At 40.4% G+C, this 12,218-nt stretch overlaps 1 protein-coding gene and 1 long non-coding RNA gene across 19 annotated transcripts in view; one reads left to right on the top strand and one right to left on the bottom strand.

The window, feature by feature from the left end:
- Window positions 1–12,218, bottom strand: part of LOC125483442 — a 102,656-nt gene that overhangs the window by 83,214 nt on the left and 7,224 nt on the right. For all 18 annotated transcript variants that reach the window (XR_007262384.1, XR_007262391.1, XR_007262383.1 and 15 more), the window contains one exon: window positions 7,079–7,798. This is a non-coding gene — a long non-coding RNA (uncharacterized LOC125483442). The remainder of the gene's footprint in view (window positions 1–7,078; window positions 7,799–12,218) is intronic.
- LOC109921817 (C-X-C chemokine receptor type 1-like) lies at window positions 438–10,726 on the top strand. Its single transcript, XM_020521864.2, has 2 exons — window positions 438–762; window positions 6,828–10,726. Exon 2 carries the CDS (start codon window positions 6,830–6,832, stop codon window positions 7,907–7,909), a length of 1,080 nt encoding a protein of 359 aa, XP_020377453.1. The 5' UTR covers window positions 438–762; window positions 6,828–6,829; the 3' UTR covers window positions 7,910–10,726.

The raw sequence follows: 12,218 nt of genomic DNA on the forward strand, positions 1-12,218 counted from the left end.
GATGAAATATCCTGAACATAGGCACCAGGTAGGCACCACAGCCTTTGGGACTCTCAATCCTGGCCACAGAGAACAGAGTCTAGTCCCCTGATTATACTATCCCCGATTACACTATCCCTGATTCCTGTTGCATTTCTCTTGAATATTGAATGGTGGAGCAGGCTTGAAGGGACAAATGGCCTACTCTTGCTTAAATGTTCTATGTTTATCCAGTATTTATCCAGACTTGGGATTGCTGATACTGGGAACATAACCCATACACTGTTGTCCTCAAATAGTACACCCTGTAAAAGGGAGTTCGGAACAAGGTTCACACGAAGCAAAATCAGCAGATTTGTCAATTTCATAGGAAATGACATTCAGTAACAAACACATCCGAATTTAATAAATACATTGCAGAAGTAGACATCCTTCATCATATGATTTCTGGTAATGATCTGACTTTTACAGTACACTGCAAAACATTCTCACAGGATTTTACCCAGACCTCTTGAGTCACTTCTCTTTCAGATTCTGAATTTTCTTCTTTAAATTTCTTAATGCCTTGCAACACTCTGCCCATTTTACAGAACATCTACTGCAATTTGACAGGAGTCACACTGGACAGCACTTTGTTATTACACAAAGCTGAGCTTGTGCCAACAAACATTATAGAAACATTCTAGAAGGCTATGAGTTGTTTTTCTGTTTGTGTCTGGTACGCTAAACGGTGAAGCAAATCACTTTACAACTTACAGACAACATCAATCATCCTTTGAGAAGGTATGTATATTTAATCGACCGTTCAATCCGATCCCATTGACAGACTTTTTTTTTGCTTTTTGTGCAATATTTGTTGGAGAGTTCTGCAAATATGTTGACATTTTCTGATTTGACTTGATTTGATTTAGAGATGGTTGGTGGATCAATGATAATAAATAAGATTAAATAATTAAATATATTAGAAATGGACTGTAAAAAAGTTTGCGAAGAGAATCAAGAGAAGAAAGAAAATGTCCTTTCACTCATAAGATGATATTTTATGGCGCTGCATACTGGATCTAAAAATAAATATTTATTCAAACTGTTTTACTTCTATTCTGACCGAAACATGAGAAAAAAAGAAACTTAGGTTAATCCATGTCTTTTGTAATTCTCAATTCATCCCAGACAGCCTTACAAGAGCATTATTCCATTGAGAAAAAAACAGAATGTTGCAGATGATAGAAATAAGACAAATAAATACAAAATGCTGCAAATACTCAGCAGGTCAGGAAGCATCTGTGGAGGGATTGACAGAGTTCAAGTTTCATATTGGTGATGTTAACTTGTTTCTCTTTTCGAAAATGCTGCCTAACCTGCTGAACTCCAGCATTTTCTGTTTTTATTAAGTGTATGTACGAAGAAGGAGCAGGTATAGGCTATTTAGCCCTTCAAACCAGCTCGGCTGTTCAATAAAATCATAGCTGATCAGATAAAGTCCACAGAAAGTCTTTGTTGCATTGACAACCAAAGCTATACGCACAACAGTGAGATAAATGACCAGTTTGTGGCTTACAATTTGTATTTGAAATAACTAGGAGGCTAATGTTACTGCTGTGTTCAAAAAAAGGTTGGAATAATGGCAGGCCAGTCAGTTTAGCCTTGGTAGTGGGGATGCTTTTAGAAATCATTAATCAAGACAACCTTAACGTCACTTGGGCAAATACAGGTTAATTAAGGAAAGTCAATATGTGACTTTTTCAGGACAAATTGTATTTTACTAACTTGCTTGAGTTTTTAATAAGATAACTGAGATTAATGTAGATGACATGATGTGCAAAGTGTATGTTCCCTACACAGATGAAGTGCGCTGTCATAGGAACTAACTGCTGAGATCCAGCTGCATATGCAAGTTGCACTCTGACAAATGGAGTTTAATTTGGATAAATGTGACGTGTTGCATTTTCATGAAACAAACCAGGGCAGAACTAATATGTTAATGGTAAGGCCCTGGGTAGTATTGTCAAACAGGGAGACCAGAGGTTTAGGTACTTAGCTCTTTGTAAGTTACATCGAAGGTAGTCAGAGTGGTTGAGAAGGCGTTTAGCATGCTTGCTTTCATTGCTCATACACTGAGTGCAGGAATTGGGACATCATGTTGAGGCTGTGCAGGACCTAGGTGAGGCCACTTTTGGAGTAATGTGTACAGTTCTGGTCGCCCTGCTACAGGAAGGATATTATTAAATTGGAGACAGTTCAGAAAAGATTTACCAGGATGTTGCCGGGGCTGAAGGGTTTGGGTTATAGGATAGGCTGGGATTTTTTCACTGGAGTGTCAGAGGTTGAGGGGTGACCTTATAGAGTTTTATAGATAAGATGAATGGCAAAGGTCTTTTCCCTAGTGTGGGGGGGTTCAAAACTAGAGGGCATTTGTTTAAGGTGGGAGGTGAAAGATTTAAAAGGGATGTGAGGGGCAACTTTTTCACACAGATGATAGTTCGTATGTGGAATGAATTGCCAGAGGAAATGGTAACTGCAGTTAGTTAAAACATTTAAAATACATTTGGTCAGATACGTGGATAGGAAAGGTTTGAAGCGATATGGGCCAAACACAAGCAAGTAGAACTAGTTTAGTCTGGGAAACCTGGTCGGCGTAGACGAGTTGGACAAATTAGTCTGTTTCTGTGCTGTATGACTCTATGAATCTATGACCCTATTAAACTTCATCTATCACTACTCAGCCTATTTGCCTGATTTATCAAGATCCTTGAGTAATCTTAGATAATATCCTTCACTGTCAACTACGTCACCAATTTTGGTGTCATCTGAAAACTTACAAACCATTCCTCCTAAATTCTCATCCAAATGTAATTGACAAGCAATGGTGGACCCAGCACCAATTCCTGTGGAACACCACTGGTCACAGGACTCCGGTCCAAAATACAACCCTCCACCATCACCCTCTGTCTCCCACCATCAAGCCAATTTTGTATCCAATTGACAAGCTCTCCCTGAATCCCATGTGATCTAACTTTGTTGGGGTAGTATATTAGCATGCATAGAGATTGGTTGACTCAAAGAAAACTGAGAGTCAGCATAAGGGGGGGCTTTTTCAGGTTCAGAACCTGTGACAAGTGGTGTTCCATAGACATCAGTGTTGGGGCCACAATTATTTACAATATTATTGACCTGAGTGAAGAAAGGGAATGTACTAAAGTCAAGTTTAGGGATGGCATGAAGAATTTGTTGTGGAATATTAGTTAAGTGAGTCAGCAAAAACTTGACAGATGGAATATAATGTAGGAAAATGTGAGGTTATGCACTTTTGCAGGAAGAATTGTGGGGTGAATATTAATCAAATGGGGAAAGACTGTAGAAGGCTATAGCACAGAGCGATTCGGGAGTCCTCATCCATGAATCACCAAAAGCTTGCACTCCAAGTTCAGCAGATAATTGAGAAGGCAAATGTAAGGCTGGCCTTAATTTCAAAGGAATGGAACATAAAAATAAGGAGGTCTTGTAGACTGGGATTGGAGGTAGTTCAGAGAAGGTTCACTACGTGGGTCCTGGGATAGAAGGGACTGTCTTATGAGGAGAGGCTCAGTAGGTTGGTCCTGTACTCATTGGAGTTTAGAAGAGTGAGACGTGACCTTAATGAAACATACAAGAATCTTAGGAGAATAGACTGAGTAGATGCAGCAAGATTGTTTCTCCTTGTGGGAGAGTCTAGAACCAGAGGGCATAATCTCAGAATAAAGGGTCACTCATTTAAGACAGAAATGAGGAGCAATTTCTTCTCTCAGAAGGAAGTGAATCTGTGGAATTCTTTACCACAGAGGGCTGTTGAGGCTGAGCCATTTAGTCTATTCCAGGGTGAAATAGATAGGTTTTTAATCAGTAAGGGAATTAAAGGTTATGGGGAAAAGGCAGAAAAGCGGAGTTGAGCATTATCAGCCAGGATTTTCTTGAATGGTGGAGCTTGATGGGCTGATGGCCAAATTCTGTTCCGATGTCTTATGGTCTTAGTATTGATAATGCCTTCCATCACCTTACTGATGATCAAGAGTAGGCCAATGGTGCAGTACCAAAATCAGAAATTGCTGGAAAAGCTCAGCAGATCTGTCAGCATCTGTGGAGGAAAAGCAGAGTTGATGTTTTGGGTCCAGTGACCCTTCTTCAGAATAGTTCTTCTGACCTGTTCTGAGAAAAGTTCACTGGACCTGAAAAGTTAACTCAGATTTCTCTCCGCAGATGCTGTCAGACCTGCTGAGTTTTTCCAGCAATTTCTGATTTTGTTTTGGATTTCCAGTATCCATAGTTCTTTGGTTTTCTGATGGGGCAGTAATTGGTCAGGTTGGATTTGTCCTGCTTTTTGTGTACAAGACATACCTATGCAATTTCCACATTGTTGGGTAGATACCAGTATTTTCGCTGTGCTGGAACAGCTTAGCTAAGGGAGCAGCAAGTTCTGAAGCATAAGTCTTCAGTATCATTGTCAGAATGTTGTCAGGACCCATAGCCTTTGCAGTATTTAGTATCTCCAGCTCCTTCTTTATTTCATGAGGAGTGATTCAAATTTACTGAAGTGCTGAGGATATCTAGATGAGGCAGAGAAGGATTATCCACTTGATATTTCTGGTTGAAGATTGCTGGGAATGCTTCAGCTTTTGCACTGTGGTGTTGGGTCCCCCCATTATTGAGGATGGGGATATTTGTACTCCCAGAGAAACTCCCCTCACAATTGTACACCACTGTATCACCACCTCTGCTGGGTCTGACCTGCTGGTGGTACAGGATATATCCAGAGATTGGGATGGGACTGTCTGACACATTATGTATCAAGTAAGTTTCTGTGGGTATGTTTCTGTTGCTTTAAGTGTCTGTGAGACAAACAACATTAGGAATCAGCAGAGTCAGCTGAGGTTTCTAAACACAAATATAGAGCACATCATTCTGACCAAATGACCTTGGAGGTAAACAACAGCCCTTTATGCGTACTACCACAAGACCCAAACTCTTTTAAAATCATGCATGCCATGCGGGTAAATAAATGCACAAAAGTGGAGCTAACTAGAATGTGTGACCAATTGTTTGTACAGAGAGTAACCTACGAGCATTCGTTATAAATTATAGAGTATGTAAAGTTGCATCCTTGTTAGCTATGAAAATGGAGATGTTTAGATAGAAATGTAGAAATATCCTTGTTAATTTATCGTAGTCATGCGATTTCTTCCATGTGGCACACTCACTGCAGGCAACCATTTTACAGTTAGCATAAAATCTCAGTACAAGAACATTGTACTTCCTTAACCCATAATAACAACCGCCTGGATATTGCTCTCAAGCCACACACTATCCTGACCTGGACGTATATTGAAATAACTCCTTACAGGCTGGTATCCCGTTACCAGGTCACTCTTTCTTTACACGTGGAGAGTCCTTGACACTTCTCCAACCTCCTCGGAGACTGCCCTCAAGACTGAACAGAACCTCGAAAGCTCCTGTTTACATCTGTCAGCCAGGGCCACATTAACAGCCCCAGTCAGGGAACTCATATTCTATGAGGTCCACTTAGCTGACTTTGTTATAATCGCTACATATAGCAATGCTATTGGCAGCTAGAATGTTGTCAGGGCCCTTGGCTTTTGTAGAATCCAGTGCCTTCAGCCAGTTTGAGACATCAAAAGGTGTGATTCAATTTGCTGAAGATTGAGATCTATGGTACTAGGGACCTCAGAGCATAACAGCTAATACAAAGAGAATGCATTGCCCCATTGTCCGGTGTGTCACAAGTGTATCTACAATATGTCTGCACTGGCATACTTATCAACATGGTATCATACAGCCATGACAAAAGTGATGATTGTGGTGTCAGCCTCTCAGGATGATTTGATGTCTGCTCTGTGCATCAATACCATGTGGATCATGGTGACATTCTCTCCTAAACACTCACATCTGAACAGATACCCACCCATTACCCCAGTAATAAACATGAGTGATCTTTAAAGGGCCAGCTATTGAACCTGTAACTGAGGTGCTTTTGTCTCACTTTCACTCTTGCGAAGTTTGTGCTGGTGACTTGTTGAATTTGCTCAACCTGACAAGGAGGGAGAGGAGGTTTTCTTCCCTGTTTCTGGAAAGTCTGCAAATGATCTGAGGGCTAAAGTTGACTAAGAGCAAAATCTTGGCCTGAAAACATGATGGCCGATCACAGTGAAGAGAGGGAAAGCTGTGTGCAGAGGTGTTTACATTTGGTGTTCAAGTTATCTCTTGCTAACATGAGTCAGCTGTCAGTATTGAAATATGGACATCAGATAAGGATACATGGTCACAACTATAGGAAGCTCCTGATAATTGGTGGTGTAAATTGGGGTAAAGCTCATTAAGATCATGTTTACTAATGTCATGGGAAAGATACTGAAATATATATCTCCGAGAAAAAGTGCAGTCAGCAATGAACCCTTTGTGCAACACTTCTGCTTCAATAAATGTAACCCAGACTTTTCTTTCTGTCTATGAACCCATTTTCTTTTCAAACTAGTGTTTCCTTCCATTTAATACGTTTGAAATTTACATTTAGCCTCTTATAAAAACCCATATACTGCAATGCATTTTGTTTATGTAGCTGATCATTCACTACATCAAAAATCTCTAGTAACGTTTGTCAAATAGGACAAGTCAAACTCGTCATTCTCGATCAGCACATTCCTTTTCTAATTCTCACCAACAATAATTAGGATTTCAGATAAAGAATTTGCGGTCAGCCTGAATCACATATCCTTTGCAGCATTTTTCAAAATGATGTTTGAATTAATGTTTGAATTGGTTTTATTCTCAATTATTGATCTGCTTTTTGTTTCTTTCAGAAATGGAAAACGTAGCCTTTAATTTGTATGATATGAACTTCAGTGATATGTTTGAAAACTACAGCAGTGACTGGTACTCTTACATTGAGCCTGACATAAGGCCCTGCACCCTCGTAATTAGTGGCAATTGGATCAACATGGCTCTGGCTGGTATCTATAGCCTGGTGTGCTTCCTCGCTGTGACAGGGAACATTATTGTAATGATTGTTCTACTTTATCATCAACGTACCATATCATCCACAGACACCTACCTGCTACATCTGGCAGTGGCTGATTTGCTCTTTGCTGTGACCTTGCCTTTTTGGGCAGTGGATGCCGTATCTGGCTGGATGTTTGGTGATGCCATGTGTAAAATTATCAGCATGTTACAGGAGATTAACTTCTACAGTGGGATTTTATTGCTGGCTTGTATCAGTATTGATCGTTTTCTGTCCATTGTCTACGCTACACAGACCCACAAGCAGAAGAGACCATTTATATCTCAGCTGGTTTGTGCTGCTGTTTGGTTGATGGCTTTTGTCTTGTCTTTACCAGTTTTATACAAAGGTGAATTTACTCCACCTGGTTCCACAAGACAGATGTGTTATGAGATGCTTGTTGGGGAATTAGCTGAAAGGTGGAGAATAGTCACCAGATTTTTGCGGCATTTTATTGGGTTTGTCATCCCTCTCGCCATCATGATTTTCTGTTACAGTGTGACAATCCAGAAACTGTTTCAAACGAAGGGATCACAGAAATATAAAGCCATGAAAGTCATCATCGTGGTGGTGGTGGCTTTTCTCATTTGTTGGTTCCCACACAATATTACTGTGTTCTTCGACACACTGATGAGGAGCCAACTCATTGCTGAGACTTGTGAGAAGCGTAATCATATTGACCGAACTCTATTGGGAACTCGAAGTTTGGGATTCCTGCACAGCTGCATTAATCCAATTTTATATGCATTCATCGGGGTGAAATTCAGGACGAATCTGCACAAAATTTTGGAGAGTAAAGGAATTATTAAACAAAGAAGAATGGCACAATATAGGAGATCTGTATCTTTCTCCTCTGAAGTTGGACTAATTTCAAGCAACATATAGAACCTTTGTGATCAGGTTACTGCAACCAATCAGTAAGATACCAAGTATAAATAAATAAAGTGAATGGACTGAGCTATCCAAGACTCAACAGTAACGATGCTGTGCAGTGTTCAGAAATGATCAGAATAAATTGGCATATCCTGCATGGTTTATTGTTTTAATATCAAATGTGTAATACTTAGAAATAAGGCTTACCTCTTTCCAGTGTAGGAGTTCTGGACCTGATGGTGCACCAATCTCCATTGCATATTCTGATTAATTTTTAAAAAAATTTAATTGATAGGGTGTGGATGGCACTGGCTAGCATTTATTACCTGCTGCTGGAAATTCATTCCATACACGAAGCACTCTGTGTAAAACAATTGCCCGCATGTGTTATTAAGATCTTTCTCCACTCACTTTAATTGTCCAGAGGCTGGTTAAGAGTCATCCACATTGCAGTGATTCTGCAGTCAGATGTAGACCAGACCAGATAAGGATAGCAAATTGCGTTCTCAGAAGGGAACTTTCTTAAGCCAAGAACAAATTAATGTGAATACTGGATGTTGAAAATAGACACAGAGAAAACTGGAAATTCTCAGCATGTCTAGCAGCAATCATGTTCTGAAGAAATGTCATCAACCTGAAATGGTAACTCTGTGTTACTCTATTGTGATGAAACGTGTATAGTGCATTATATTTTGAGTTTTTTTTTAGAAATAGAGGGCAAATGGATATGGATAAGTTCTGAGAATTAAGTATTTTGAAGCAGGTCAGAAGTTATTTTCTTCAGCATTGAGTCATAGAATCATATAACATGGAACCAGACCCTTCAATCAAACCAGTCCATGCCAACCATAATCCAAAATTAAACTGGTCCCACCTGCCTGTGCTTGTCCCATATCCCTCTGAACCTTTCTTATTCATGTACTTATCTAAACGTTTTTTAAATATTGTAACTGTACCTGCATCCCTCACTTCCTCTGGAAGTTCATTCCATACATGAACCACTCTGTGTGAAACAATTGCCCGCATATGTTTTTTAAATCTTTCTCCTCTCACCTTAAAATTATGCTCTCAAGTCTTGAAATATCCCACCCTTGGGAAAATAAACCTGCCATTCACCTTATCTGTACCACTCATGACTTTATAAACCTTTGTACAGTCACCACTCAACACCCTATGCTTAAGTGAAAAAAGTCCCAGCCTATCTTTGTAACTCAAACCTTCCATTCCTGGTAACATCCTGGTAAATCTCTTCTTAACCCTCTCCAGCTTAATAATATCCTTCCTATAACTGGGTGACCAGAACTGGACACAGTACTCCAGAAGAAGCCTCACCAATATCCTGCACAAACTCAACAGAACATTCTACATGTAAATCATTTGTATAAATGACAAGCAAAAGTCAGCCCAAAACCGATCCCTGCGTAACACCACAATTTCCTCCCCAACTTCCCAACATGTCTTCCCAGAGATTTATCCACTTTTATATTTTAATAAAACCTCCAGAACTTCCTCTTCAGTAATGTGAACTGTTTTCAAAACATCGATATTTATTGCCTTGAGTTCTCGATCCTCCATTTCTTTCTCCACAGTAAAAATTGCAATGAAATACTCATTGAATATCTCTCCTTTCTCCTGAGGTTCAACACAAAGATGATCTCTTTGATTTTTAAGGGGCCTTACTCCCTCTCAAGCTGCTCTCTTGATCTTAATGTACTTGTAGAATCTCTTTAGATTATCCTTAACCTTAATTGCCAAGGCTATCTCAAGTCCTCTCTTCGCCTTCCTGATCTTCCTCTTAGGAATGCTCCTACACTCTCTACACTGTTTGAGAGATTCATTTGAACCCAGTTGTTTATAACCAATATAAGATTCTTCTTTATTCTTGACTAGAACTTCGATATTCATCCACTGTTCTTTAAACCTACCCGCAACCTAAATGCATCAATTTTAAAAAAGCATGTCAGTGGAGGCGATAGTCTACTGGTATTATTGCTGGACTGTTAATCCAAAGACACAGATAATGTTCTGGGGACACTGGTTTGAATTTGAATTCAATAAAAATCTGGAATTAAGAGTCTCATGATGACCTTGAAAGCGTGCCCGAATGTTGGAAAACCCATCTGGTTCATAATGTCCTTCAGGGAAGGAAACTGCCATCCTTACCTGGTCTGGTCTATATGTGACTCTGGACCCACAACAATGTGGTTGACTCTGAACTGCTCTCTGGGCAATTAGGGATGGGCAATAAATGCTGGCCTAGTCAGCAATGTCCTCATCAAGTGCCTGAGCAAGGTCTGTAAGTGCTAATTATGAAATATTTCAACCGCTGAGCTTACACCGGGCAAAAATATCCATTAGTTTTGTTTTGACTTCAGAATAGAAGGTTCAAGGTGTCCGTTCATAAGAATGAGGACTTCAGGTCATATGGGAAAACAATTTCTCTGAAAGGAGTTTAAGGGAATGAGTGACCCGAGCCAAAGTGTTTGAATTTATGAATCTTCCAAGCAAGGTGAAATTGGACAGAAATCTTCAAGTTGTTAGAACAGAAAAAAGCTTAGGATGTCAGAACTATGAGAGGTCCTTGTTAGTGGAAAGAAATTGTAAAATTGTCTCTGCAGTCCAAGCAAGGGAAACTGTGATGGGTTGGTTAAAATTAAAAGGAAGCTTGAGATAAGAGCAAAATTTCTTTGGAATTGAATATCTGTTACAGGATAGTTTTGGGGAACAGGGTGAAGCTTTGATTTACTGCATTTGTTAAGATTTTTCTAACTGTCTTATAAATATATATCTTTTCTCTTTTGTGCAATAAACTTATGTCTTGTTGTTAAAGAACATCTGTAGTCTCGTGTGAAAATGTTTCATTAACTATCCACCATGGCATAAATCTCTACCTAACTGTACTAGGTAAAACGCAAAGCCACTAGCACTCACTCTTTACAAACACATAAAGACAGACACACACAAAAAAACTGGATGCTATAGGTGGAGTGAAAGACTGCAAAGACATTGTCCACTTGATTTGCTGAGCTGATCTCTCTGTTGATTGGAATACTATTTCTCAACCTTTCACTTTTTTGCAGGAGGCACAGGATGACTAGTTCAACTTATAAAGGTCTCTGTTATATTGTGCAAAAGTCAGAGCTAACATTAAGTTAGCAAAAGTCAGCCCAAAACCGATCCCTGCGTAACACCACAATTTCCTCCCCAACTTCCCAAAATGTCTTCCCAGAGATTTATCCACTTTTATATTTTAATAAAACCTCCAGAACTTCCTCTTCAGTAATGTGAACTGTTTTCAAAACATCGATATTTATTGCCTTGAGTTCTCTATCCTCCATTTCTTTCTCCACAATAAAAATTGCAATGAAATACTCATTGAATATCTCTCCTTTCTCCTGGACATAAATTAGCTCTCTTCAGGTCTAAGATACTCTTTTTTGCAGAACATAAACAGTTCCTTCCCTCCAGAGGTCTGATTGCTTCTGCCTGAACACTCGAACATTGAAGCTTTTCACCTCCTGGCGAGACATTCAATCATTGTTGCCAGGCAGGAGGAGTTTATCACTGGGGGTAACTGTTCACTAATGCCCAGACCAATCACCTCCTCATTTCCAGCTGAATCACTATTTGTGAACAGATTCCTGGCTCCAGCTGGTCTGTAACTAGGCCATTTCCCACTGCTTGAACCAGCAGCTGTGTAAACAGCACTTACAATGAGGCTCAGGGAAGTTGCTTTCACAAAGTGCAGCAATCCTACAATAATTCTTGGTTTTTAAACCAGTTCTTTTCTCCATTTCATTCCACAATCAAAATTAGCAGAAAAATTAAAAAGATCCAGTCTTTAACAACATCAAGATGGTGGCAATGTAAGACGCTCCAGCTGGAGTTTCTCTGCTTGCTGGACCTTTTGCCTTTCTGTTTCTTTTTTCCCTCTTTCCTGCAGTTTTTGTTCACCCCCAAATTTTATCCTCTTAAACTGCCCGACCTGGAACGGAAAATAGAGTCTGGAGGCGAGTCCCAGAAGCAAGTTGCAGCCGGAGTGGGGAGCATCCGGAGTGGGGAGCATCCGGAGTGGGGAGCAGCCAGAGTGGGGAGCAGCCGGAGTGGGGAGCAGCCGGAGTGGGGAGCATCCGGAGTGGGGAGCAGCTGGAATGGGGAGCATCCGGAGTGGAGAGTAGCCAGAGTGGGGAGCAGCCGGAGTGGGGAGCATCCGGAGTGGGGAGCATCCGGAGCGGGGAGCAGCTGGAATGGGGAGCAGCTGGAATGGGGAGCATCCGGAGTGGGGAGCATCCGGAGTGGGGAGCAGCCGGAGTGGGGAGCA

Source organism: Rhincodon typus, chromosome 7 (assembly GCF_021869965.1).
Source record: "Rhincodon typus isolate 14 chromosome 7, sRhiTyp1.1, whole genome shotgun sequence".
In the NCBI taxonomy this organism is placed as follows: domain Eukaryota; kingdom Metazoa; phylum Chordata; class Chondrichthyes; order Orectolobiformes; family Rhincodontidae; genus Rhincodon; species Rhincodon typus.

Excerpts from the sequence above, each read along its gene's own strand:
- LOC109921817 (XM_020521864.2), top strand. The coding sequence starts at position 6,830 with ATGGAAAACGTAGCCTTTAATTTGTATGATATGAACTTCAGTGATATG.